The sequence below is a fragment of the Rhincodon typus genome, chromosome 26 (assembly GCF_021869965.1).
Source record: "Rhincodon typus isolate 14 chromosome 26, sRhiTyp1.1, whole genome shotgun sequence".
In the NCBI taxonomy this organism is placed as follows: Eukaryota; Metazoa; Chordata; class Chondrichthyes; order Orectolobiformes; family Rhincodontidae; genus Rhincodon; species Rhincodon typus.
Window position 1 is genome coordinate 16823517 of NC_063357.1, and position 12985 is coordinate 16836501.

Here is a 12985-nt window from a genome sequence, read left to right on the forward strand (position 1 = left end):
ATCTTCTAATACCTAGTTCATCTCCTCCAAGGGGGTCAAAACCAACTAAAGCTTTCAGTTGGAAATTACAGGATGGAGCACATAGAAGTTATGCGAATGTAATTTGGTCACTGAACATATATGGCTTTGATTGTACATTAATCTTCATAATTAATTATCAGAACTTCCTATATCATTCCAGCACCCAAAAAGCTCCTAATTCAACAAAGGTGGCACTAAGTAAAAAGGACACTGACACAAAGTCAATGTTGGCAGGGGTGACTTCCCATACATTTGTCATCAATTTACATTTATTTCAAATAATCTGTGTTTACCTTATCTATAATTTTTTTTTTTTACTTTAGCGATCTCGCCACCTCTTCTTTCAAGGCTGCAAAGCTCAAGTTAATATACAATTTACATACCAGAAAGAGAGCATTTGACCCAACTGGTCCATTCCAGTACATATACTACACAAAAAACCTCCTCCCACTCTACATCAACCAGCCCTATTGACATATCCTGCTTTATACATTTTCCCTGAATTAGGTTCCTCTTGATGCATTTATGCCTGTTGCCTCAACTGCTACATAGAAAGATAGGGACAGAAGTGAGCCATTCAACCCATCCTATAGCATAGCGGATACTCAAACATTTTCAATGCATATCGCCTTGCTCATTTGTCATAATCCTTCCTGTATGCTATTGGTAATCAGAAATCTATAGATCTCTATCTTAAACACACTCAGAGACAGAGATTCCATGGTCCACCGGGATAGAGAATTCCAAAGATTCACAGCCCTCTGAGTAAAAAAAAACTCCCCACCTCAGACCTAAGCGGCATCCCCCTTACTTTTACATTGTTCTGGTTTGGGAGAAACGTCTTCCCTGTGTCTACCCTATCTAGCCAATTAAGTATTTTGTAGGTTTCAATCAGATCACCTCTCATTCTTCAAAATTCTGAAGAATACATGCCAAGTTTGTCCAATCTCTCTTGATATGACAGTCTTGCCATCCCAGGAACAAGCCAGATGAACATATATTGCAGTTCATCTATGGCAATAACACCTTTTGTCAGATAAGGAGAACTAAAACTGCTCACATACTCCTGATGTGGTCTAACCAAGCTCCTATAAAATTGAAGCAAATATGGTTACAAATATTACATTCTTAATACTGTCTGGTTAAGGAAGTGTATCTTGAGCCCTTTTTGGACTCCTTAATAAATATCATATATGTGCTTCCCAGTTTGGGGTTCTCCATAAATGGTAACATCTATACAGAGCCTTCAGTCATGTTTCTTCCCTATCACATCAATTTTATACTTGGGATCATTCTTAATAGGTTTTTCTATCAGATCTTTTATTGTGGGAGTGAATCATTTTGTTCCCTGGTTACCAAACTGATCATTTTAAGCAATAATCTGATCAACATATTGTAAAATCTCACCAGGAGTAACATGATCAAATGGTGCGTTTTTAAAAAGGACAATCCATTAAAGTTGTTTAGGTTTTGAACATTGTGCACTCCTCAAATGGACAATGATCTGAAATATGTTCAGCAATCTATTTTTACCGAACTTGTATTCAAATTCCCACAATGTTGCATATGATTCTTCTGTGTAACTTCACTTACCGTAAAACCAAGACACTGCTATGGATTCTAGAAAAACGACAGCAATGATAGCAGCTCCAGTAGCATATTCTTCAAAAAACTTCACCACAAATGCTCCACCCTGAAATAGCAGAAACATATGACAATGAATGGTCATTTAAAAAAATATATATCTTATGAGGTGTGAGCATCATTGGTAAGTCCAGCACCTGTCGCCCATCCCCAGTTCCCCTTGAACAGAATGACCTGCTCTGCCATTTCAGAGGGCTGTTAAGAGCCATTGTGGTGAGTCTCGAGTCACAAATTGGGTTAGAATGGCAGGTTTCCTTCCCCAAATGAAAGTAGTGAATACAATTTTAACAGCAACTGATCGCAGTTTTCATGGTTACCCTTTGCTGAAACTAGCTTTCAATTCCAGATTTTATTAATTGAATTGAATTTCACTGTGATTTGAAACTGTGTCCTCACAGTATTAACCTGAGCTCGGTTACTTATCTAGTGATAATGGCACAAGCCTACCGTTATTCTCTAAATGTGAATGCACAATATCGGAGTCTTGACGAACTGTCTCATATTCACCTTAGCTATACAACAAGAAAATCAACAGTGCATCAAAAACCATTGCATCAATTTGCTTTTGCTATAAGAAAGCCTGACTCCCTAAATTTCTCACAAATATGTGATTAAATAAATGTACAAGACACTTTAACAATAAATTTAGTAAATAAATCATTTTTTCCCATAGCGCTATCATAAAATGAAGGCACCCCAATGTGCTTTACAGACAATTAAGAACTTTTGAAGTGTGTAAGCATGACAGCTAATTTGTGTACAGGAATGTCCCATAAGGAGGTAATGAATAGATCGTTTGTTTGGATAATATTGGTGATGGGATAAATATTGGCTAGAATACTTGCAGGGTTATCAGATCCCACATGTACAAAGTGCAGAATCCAATGTAGAGAACTATTAAAAACAGGTGTTTGAAACTTGACAAATGTAGAGATACATGCATTTACATACAATGATCAGAGAAGAAGATTTGCCTGACAGAGGTATTAGTAAGAAGAATAATATGAATACACTGTGTATGAATTCTCAGGGTGGTCCAGACAGAGCACGAATGAGTGGACAAGATCTCAGGTTATAGAGAACAGAAGTTCATTTTCAATTCATCATTTTATTTGATCAGTGGACCACCAGGAATTAAAATCCAGCTTTGGAGAGCTACACTGTACAACAAATCTGGGAAGGTTCTTTCTGTTTGCACAATTGTGATTCTAATATCTAAAACCAGGATAATCCTACTAAGCTAAAAACAAATTTGGATAATATTGTATACATAGATGGAGGTCAATAGCTTTAGCCCAGTTAAAATATAGGAACAAACTTCTTTAGTTATCTGCTCATGCCAAGAAACAATGAGTCAGAAAGATAAGCAAGTGTCATTTAGTTCAACAATTTGGAATTGACATCATAACAATTCTAATTAAATAATAAAGTGTTTGCCTCACAATATGATGTTCAATAAAAGCAGTTGTGTAACATACTTAATGGATGGAGTGGAGAAGAGGATGAAGAAAATTGGCAAGGATTTAAATCTTGGGTTTTGCCCAAATATTACAAGTTAAAATTATCTGCTTATAATGGGAGTGGTTGAGTCAATGGAGGAGTCTACAGATTAAACTATCTTGTTCCTCTGACCAAGGAAAATAGCATGGAGCTTTGGCAAGTTTAACTTAACTGCGATGCACGATGTAGCTATATGTTTAAAAGAATCTGCTTGAATTTACCTACATCAGTGAAACAAAGCAAAATTATATTTAAAAAAAGCTTTCCATTTTGGACACTTGTTATTGTGAATGCAAAGTTTCCATTCTATTTTCCCAATAGCCCAAGTCTTCAGAAGCCGTTTCTAAGACCCAGATCAGACAAGATGTTACCTACTTATCTTTCCAGGATTTTCAGACCCAATTTTGATGCAAGTACAATCCCAACAATGACAGTAAGCAAATCATGCAGGCAGCAAAGGAATGGATCTTTCTAGAAGCTACATGGCAATAACTGCCATGTTTCAGTAAGGAAATACTGTTCACGGCTCCCAAAGTCACTTTGAATACAACTGAGATGGAGGTAGCGTTGGTGAGGGAGCAGGGTTGACAATCGGGTTGATGAGCGGGTGAGGGAATAAACAATGACTTGTCAAAGCATAGCCAACCAATCAACATCTCCTCTCCTGCAGCATTAGTGCTGGTTTCCCCTCTCAGATTGGTATTCTTGCAAACTTTCCTGATGTGCACCATGAAAAATTTCAGTGTCTCTTTTTTCAGCAATACTCAAATTGGCCAGAGCAGGTTTTAATTCATCAACCGTTTTGTGTGACTAACTATTAAGGTAACTAAGAACCCCTCTGATTTTCGAACTCTAACTCAGAGCTGGGACTTTGTCAGAGAGTTCCAGACACTGGATCTTTGCATTGAAAGTGTAAACTTCCTTGGTAATTAGCACATAATCTATGCACCCAAACTTCTAGAGATAACAAAGGTGTAGAGCTGGATGAACACAGCAGGCCAAGCAGCATCAGAGGAGCAGAAAAGCTGACGTTTCGGGCCTAGACCCTTCTTCAGAAATGGGGGAGGGGAAGGGGACTCTGAAATAAATAGAGAGAGGGGGAGGCGATGATAGAAGTTGGATAGGGGGGCAGATAGATGGAGAGAAGACAGACAGGTCAAGGAGGCGGGGATGAAGCCAGTACAGGTGAGTGCAGGCAGGGAATGGGATGGGGGTTGGTCAGTGAGGAGGGAGGGGCGGGTTGGTGGGAGAAAAGACGACAGGTCAAGGAGGTGGGGACAAGAGGGGCTGGTCTTGGGATGAGGTCGGGGGTGGGGAGATTTTGAAGCTTGTGAAGTCCACCTTTATACGATTGGGCTGCAGGGTTCCCAGGCGGAATACCAGATGCTGTTCCTCCAGCCTTTGGGTGGCATCGTTGTGGCACTGGAGGAGGCCCAGGATGGACATGTCGTCCAAGGAGTGGGAGGGGGAGTTGAAGTGGTTTGCGACTGGGAGGCGTAGTCGTTTGTCATGAACCGAGAATAGGTGTTCCACAAAGTGGTCTCCAAGCTTCCGCTTGGTTTCCCCGATGTAGAGGAGGCCACATCGGGAACAGTGGATACAATATACCACATTAGCAGATGTGCAGGTGAACATCTGTTTAATGTGGAAAGTTTTCTTGGGGCCTGGGATGGGGGTGAGGGGGGAGGTGTAGGGGCAGGTGTAGCACCTCCTGCTGTTGCAGGGAAAAGTACCGGGTGTGGTGGGGCTAGTGGGCAGTGTGGAGTGGACGAGGGAGTCGCGGAGAGAGTGGTCCATCCAGAAGGCAGATAGGGGTGGGGAGGGAAATATATCCTTGGTATTGGGGTCAGATTCCAGGTGGCGGAAGTGGCGGAGAATGATGTGTTGAATCCGGAGGTTGATGGGGCGATACGTGAGGACAAGGCGAATTCTGTCTTTGTTGTTATTGTGGGGAGGGAGTGTGAGGGCAGAGGTGCGGGAAATGCGAGAGATGTGGTCTAGGGCGTTTTCAACCATTGTGGAAGGGAAATTGGCTCATAGCCTGGCAAACACATTTTGCATTACAAATTCACAGCTGTTGACTTCACCAATTTTCAATTAATACAAGAGCAAGAAAAGAATTTTTGAAGCAATATTTCTATTTAATAGAAGTTTACAGTGCAGGTGGCCATTCAGCCTATTGTATCTATGTTGGTACTCTGCTTTAGCAGTTCAAAGCTGTCCCCTTCTCTCTTTGCTGCTTCTGCTTCAAATATTTGTTTGTGTAAGGGATGAATTTTATTCAGTTTTCAGCTTTTCTTTAAAAAAATGTGTAGAATCAAAGAAGCATTAACAGCACAGAAGAAGTCATTCAGCACATCACATCAGTGCTGGCTTGTTGCAACATCAACTTACCTAGATCCTGCCCCCATGCCTTTTCCCTGCTAATTTAGTTAAAAGTGGTCACAAAATTTTTTTTTCTGATGAAGGGTGTAGGCCCGAAACGTCAGCCTTCCTACTCCTATGATGCTGCTTGGCCTGCTGTGTTCATCCAGCTGTGCACCTTGTTGTCACATATGAAACACTAACTTGCTATTAGATAAGGACCAGGTGAAACACCTCGTGTGTACCACTATTAGTAACTTTGCAAAAGGTAAACTGCAAAGAGGCAAAGTGCAAACTATGTTTACACATCTCAAATTTATTAAAACATAAGCACCAAAGTAAACATATTCAGATATTAGACTGAGATTAATGTTAACACATATTAAGGAGGCTCTAATGCAATTAGAACAGAGAGAGAGAAACCAAATGTAGTTTACTATGATTAAGGTTAAACCTTTGCACTTACATATGTAAGGGTGCTCAGAGCTCCCAAATAGCAGACTATGACCAGGCCCAGCACAAACCATTCACGACGTTTTCGAAGTAGCTCTGAATATTCATCTAGTACTGCTGTTATCACTCCTTCCAGGCCTGCAAACTGAGGAACAAAAGCAGAGGATCTGACCAAAAATCTTCCTATTTTACATGAATATCCGTATCGCAATGAATTTTCAAACTCACATAGAAACCATTAATTTACTGTCACTGTTTTTATTCCTATTAATCCTGCCTATATTGTTGTAAATGAAAGATGATGATATATAGTTCATTAAAAATGGTGAGAACTTTAATATGGTCTGGAAGGAAGAGTACGTATTTTTAAAACGGCTTTAGTTCATGGTGGTTTTGGAGTAGGTGGCACAGTGGGTTGAAACTTACTCCTTGATATTGCTAGGGGTGGGGGAGGGGAGGAGGGGTGATAAAGGCCAGCAGATAGGGGAGGTGGCCAATCAGGGACCTCAATGGCCCTTCCACATTACCAGCCCAATCATTGGCCTGGCTACTCTTGAGCCATACCAGCTCCATTGAGAGAGCTGATTGTCACTAAGGCAGTGTAAACAATGTGAGAGTACTTCCACCTCATAGGTATCTTCTGAGATGTGAACTTTAAAAAATTTTTGATATGGGTGAAGCCGGCAGGGCATGGCGGGTGAAACTGAAGCTCTTCCAGTGCCAGCAGTGTGCCAGGGTGAAGGTGAGGGTGGCATCGTTTGTGGCCAGTAGTTCCCTTCCTGAACCATGGAGTCTTGATCTCAAATGGCCCAATCAGAAAGCTGCTCAGAGGGCCAGCTCCTTACAGCTGGGAGGCCTCTGCACTGGCAAAAAGCTGACTGGCCACTGTCAGGTACAAATGACCAGACCAAAAGCGCTCTTTATTGTGCCAATGATCATTCAAATTGTCTGCCCACCCCAGTTTGGCATCCAGCCATTCCCGTCTGTGAGAAATTTCCCTTCCCAGGGGATTGTGTCAGAATGCTGTCTAAATGCAGATTCCCAGCATTTGACCAGTTTCCCTGGTCTCTAGACCTGCCACCCAAGGCCAGTAAAACATCATCCTTTATTTTAAAACAGAATATGTATTTATTTAATAATAGATAAACCCATAGAGCAAATCCAAGTATACAGACAAACGTTTAGGCCCAATGTGGTGAAGTGGTAATGTCCCTACCTCTGAGCCAGGAGCCTTGGTTTCAAGTTCCACATCCTCCAGAGGTGTCTCATAACATGAACAGATTGATTGGAAAATATTTATCAACAAATGTTAAATGGCCTGGTGGTGTAGTGGTACTGTCTTCACCTCTAGGCCAGGAGGCCCAGGTATAAGTCACATCTGCTCCAGAGTTGTGTCTTAACATCTCTGAGCCATGTCATTAGAAAAGATCCATAAACAAATATTTAAATACTTGCAGTTCTATCAAACATCATGCCATCTGGAGTGTTGAAATATGAAACAACTCAATATTGTTGAGGCGAAAAGAATTTCAGCAGGTGACCAGAATAGAGGATCTATGATCTTTTGCTTACCGTACTGTCCAAGCCCAAAGTGATCAACATTAGGAAAAATATTATAGCGAAAAATGTGGATGCAGGCATATTGGTGATTGCCTCTGCATAAGTAATGAAAAGTAGACTGGGGCCTAGGAGGAGAAAGGTAGAATCAGATATTATAACGTACTGTCAATATTTTCTTCCTTTAACCCTTTACATCCTAGCTTCTTGCATGTACTCTATCTTTCTAAGGTACCGAACTCATGCAAGTAGGCTACATACTTCCATTGTTCTTAGTTTTATACACGAATTAGTAAGTGAGGCTCGAAGATTGGACTGATAGTCAGAAAATACTTTGAATAGCATTCCCTCAGTTAATGCTGGATTCCACCAAATTCTGTGCATGCATTTGGCTGGTACATTTAAATCAGACACTGCTGGGATGACAAACAATTTATAATAAAACTGTCAAACTATTTATTCAGACCCTTAGATTTGCAATACTTAAGGTGAATCCCATAATGTATATTGTGATAAAATTAGATTTTTATACTTTCGAATTTAGAGGAGGAGACATAGACTTGTTATAAATTAGAAATCTTTTTTAAATACTGTAAATATTTTGACACAATCTTCAGGTCTTATTGTCAATGTTGTTATTAAGATCTTTTGTCCAGCTGAACTTCCACTGTTGGCTTGGCATAACATCTACTCTCACAATTTGAAATAAACTCCTGGAATTCAGTGGATCCATGATATTAGCAACAAATGCCATAATTAGGTAATTGCGCTGTCTGATACTGCATGGTTAAGTTGCACCTCAATAATTTGAATACACCACAGATAAATAGGTGGAAAATTGGGAGCAGCATGGCCAATGGCCACTGTATAAAACCAACGAGACGTGATACTGCCTGGCTCCAGATTTACTGAAGACAGATGTTTAGTGATTATGCAGATGGGCAGACACTTACACAAATTGAAAATGTGGTAACATGATTTACCTCGCACTGCCTCATGTCTGTTTAATTCATTAGATGGAACAGTGACCCCTTCGATTGATTTCACTCCCCCATCCCAACTCCTGCCAAATTTCCCAGTGATGCTGTGCAAATAACAAGGAAACTAGAGACTTTAGGTTTCCAGTTGCTCAAATAACTTGCAATGATTGTGATTTGCTACTAAAGGTGTAAACAGGCACTAACAACCACATGCTCCAAGATTAACAATCTGCTTTACATACAGAGAGTCACATTTGGATGGTAGGTTAAGGCTAAGTCAACCAACTTCAATCAAGGAAATATCATTTCAGCTGACTTGGCATTCACAAAACTGCCACACTAAATATCAAAATGCACCCAATGGGAGCAACATGATTATTTCTCAATATTAGTAGTTAACTACGATTGACTGCACAGATTTTGAGCTCACCAGTGCCATTCTGCAATGGCATAAGTGACTGTGGCATTCACTGCGGCTTTAATTCTACAATTTCAATCGTGTTGTTGATTTTATTGGGGGGCATTGCTATCAGAATCAATTTTTCAACTTTTCTGTTTGGGTCTGAAGAAATTATAGTGTGTTGTATGCAATGGTTTTTAGGAGTGCCTATGCTTGGGATATTACATTCTAGCCCAATATCACTTCTCTCTTCTTCCTCTAATGAATGGGTGTTGGTCTCAGGATCTTGACTAAAAAATAATTCCTCCAACGGTCATGGCAGTCACAGAATCATAGAATCCTTCTGGTTTACTGTAATTCTTCGAACTGAGTAACCATCAGCTCACTTATTTTTAGAGTTTGATTAAACCCTGGAATTGTTTGTCATTTTATCTACCTTGACCATTGAACAAGCTTTGTGAGGAACTCCCAAACCACATGGACCGCTACTGTTCAAAGAGTCAGCTGGCCATTACCATTACAAGGGCAATTAGAAACGAGCACAAAATGCTTAGCTTGCCAGCCATGACCTCATCCTATGAATGAGTTGAAATAAATTCTGATATTGGCAACAAACCGAAGTCAATCATTTTTACTTGTTTGTTAGTGACTTGTTGTGTAGTATATATTGATTAAATTATCCTCCTGAAAATCATTCCCAGTTATTGTTTATTTAATATCAGATATTAAAGGAAATAATCATAACTATAACTGTCCATGAAAGCAATGATTCTATAACTTCATTCACATTTTGAAACCTCTTTCTCAAATTTAAAGATTTAATTTTCAGTTACCATGTTGTTATAGTCAGCAAATTTTTCATGTAAATGCACTGAAAGGTCATGGTTCATGGGAATGGTTTATTTGCCTTTATGCTCCTCTCAGCAATTATATCAGTGAAAATTAGCTGTTTCGTATAATGCATATGCTGGTATATTATAGATGTGATTTCTATCTAGCTGAAAAATATTAAAATACATTATCTCAATACATCTTTAGTTAGTTTTGTGACAGTAATTTCAGTAAAGCAGAACTATAGTTGGCAAAGTTGTTCATTGGTAGCTGAGCACATTGTAAATAAACATATTATTTTCTATATATGACTGTCAAATGTAAGCATTTTTAGGGCCCAGGAATTACAACTCCTCAAAATAACTCTCTGTCCTAACCATTTTTGGGTTTCCGTTTGTGAACAGTCTAGGGGTTAATCTTTCTCAGAATAGCAAGGCAGGTATGGGGTCCAAAGGGATAGCTTTCTTGGAGCCTCCATCCCTGCTATTTTCCAACAGTTGCAAGGTTATTATGCCTGATGAACTTATTACAGTGATGCAAAGACTCTACAATGACAGGCAGGTTAGATGATGGAATATAATGTAGGGAAATGTGAGGTGGTGTACAGGAAGATTGATAAGCTGAATATTAATTAAATGGGGAATGACTGCAGAAAGCTGCAGCACAAAAGAATTTGCACGTCCATGTGCATAGGTCACACAAAACTAACATGCAAGTTCAGCAGGTAATAGGTAAAGTTATTTGACTGATGACTTTTATTTCAAAGACAATGGAGTACAAAAATAGGAAGGTGTTGTTAAAACTATATATGACACTAGTCAGACCACACCTGGAATATTACAAACAGTTTTGGACTCCTTATCTAAGGAAAGATAGATTGAAATTGGAGGGAGTCCAGAGAAGGTTTGCTAAGTTGATTTCGGGTATAGAAGGACTTTCTTTGAAGAGAGGTTGAGTATATTGAGCTTGTATACTCATTGGAATTTTGAAAAATGACAGGAGACCTTATTGAACTGTAAGATTCTTAGGGCACTTGACAGAGTAGATGCAGAAAGGGGTGAATCCTCTTGTGGGAGAATCTAACACCAGAGGGCATAGTCTCATCCATTTGAAACAGAAATGAGGAGAACTTATCTTCGACAGTACTGAATCTGTAGCATTCTTTACTGCATAGGGCTGTTAAGGCTGGGTCATTTAGCGAATAAAGGCTAAGATAGACTTTTAATCAATAAAGGCACCTAGAGTAATTGGAATAGAGCAAAAAGGTGGAGTTGAGGATTATTAAATCAGACATTGACATTAAGTTGTGGAGCAAACTCAATTGGCTGAATGGCCAATGCCTGCTCATGCATCTTATAGTCTAATATCTTTATGCTATTCCTTGAAGACCACAAGTTTTTAATGGTAGGAAAGCAAGTTTCAAGTATCCCATTCCTTAAACTATGTTCTCACCAGAACCCTCAATCTATTAAAAACTACTCTTTCAAATAAAAAAATGGTACACAGTGATTCAATTTGTACATTTTGGGAAACACACCAGTGTCACTGGTTATCAACTTTTAGAACTGGTGGAATTTTGCACATTATTATTGCAATGTCATCCTACCGGTGTCTTTGGCCACATCTGCCACTTCTTCATTCCTCTTTTCTGCCATGTAGCCAAGAACAGTAAATATAACACAACCAGACATGAAACTGGTCAAGCAGTTCACAGTGCTGATGACCAATGCATCCCTAAAGCAAGTAAACAAGAAATAGTCCATTGCCTGAATTCAATTTAGGTCACATTTTAATTTCTCACAATTTATTGTTGAGCAAACTTTCTGAATTTTGTTGTAAAATCACCTCATCTTTATATAGAATACTCACTGCATGAGGTTAATGCATTCACACCCCCTATTAATTAAGCTTCGATGCTATTCAGTTTGCACATTAAAATGGGTGTCTGAGCTCTAATCAAAGCCCCACATCACAAGATAAAATGCTAAATAAAAACCAAAAGAACTGCGGATGCTGTAAATCAGGAACAAAAACAAAGTTGCTGGAAAAGCTCAGCAGGTCTGGCAGCATCTGTGGAGGAGAAAACAGAGTTAATGTTTCGGGTCCGGTGACCCTTCCTCATAACTGGACCCGAAACATTAACTGTGTTTTCTCCTCCACAGATTCTGCCAGACCTGCTGAGCTTTTCCAGCAACTTTGTTTTTGTACAAGATAAAATGCAACTGGTAAAATGCAAAGCAGACACTCAGCCGCATTATACAATCAGCTCTTTATCAAAGAGATGATAATTCTTTAGATACTAAAGGCAACAAGGGTACGCTGAGAAAGCAGAAATATAGCATTGAGGTAGAATGTCAGCTATGATCATATTGAATGGTGGAGCAGGATTAAAGGGCCGAATGGCCTACTCCTGGTTTCTAAATGGGAATGGCTCTTCCACAATGTGTGCAGCAGGTGCAGTTCCTAGGTAGCCATCATTTATCACTCTGCAGATCAACTCTTTCAATCCTGTTGACTCCCCTCCCTCATGCTTTAACAAAATATGTTGATTTTATAATCCTAAAAATGAGCAATTAATCAGAAGAGAATGTTACAGGATAAGAATGACTTCGCTTTTTGGTAAGTCATCATCCAAAAAGAAGAACAGAAAATGCAGGAAGCTGCAGCTCAGACAGCACCTATGGACAGAGTATGACTCAGGTCATTTATAAAAGGTCAACAATCTGAATCATTTAACTCTGTTTTTCTCTCCACTGTGCTGCCCATCATGCTGAGTATTTCCAGAAATTTTTGGTTTTACTTCAGAGTTCCAGCATTTGCAATATTTTGTTTCATGTACTCAAATTTGTAACTCAACTGGATGTTTTATCATTGTTAGTTTTTCTGCTCTGATACATTTTCTATCAAAACTCTAAAGATGTTCCCGATTCATTAGTGCTGCGAGTTAGCTTCATCCCATCATCTGCCCAAACAGATGGAGTGAAAATCTCAATTTACTCTGCTGCAAGAGTGGTCCTGTTTCTAAAGTCTCATTCGATGTATTATCTAATGATTGAAAACACACAATTTAGCACAAAACTTGTGTAGTACTAGCCAGTGCACCTTTAAGGGTAGGGAATATTATTGAGACAGAGCTTGATCCTCTGCCCAGCCATTAATCTAACTGACTTTGATCTGAATACTAGGAACGAAAAGTGGATTTTCTTTTTCATTTTTCTGCATTGGCACGCTCGAT

At 39.4% G+C, this 12985-nt stretch overlaps 1 protein-coding gene across 1 annotated transcript in view; it reads right to left on the minus strand.

The window, feature by feature from the left end:
* slc6a4a (solute carrier family 6 member 4a) overlaps positions 1 to 12985 on the minus strand; it is a 64661-nt gene that overhangs the window by 14420 nt on the left and 37256 nt on the right. The window contains exons 9-12 of the mRNA XM_048612753.1: positions 11357 to 11484; positions 7555 to 7667; positions 5996 to 6127; positions 1615 to 1714 (exon numbers count right to left, since the gene is read on the minus strand). Of these exons, the coding sequence (XP_048468710.1) occupies positions 1615 to 1714; positions 5996 to 6127; positions 7555 to 7667; positions 11357 to 11484 (473 nt within the window). The remainder of the gene's footprint in view (positions 1 to 1614; positions 1715 to 5995; positions 6128 to 7554; positions 7668 to 11356; positions 11485 to 12985) is intronic.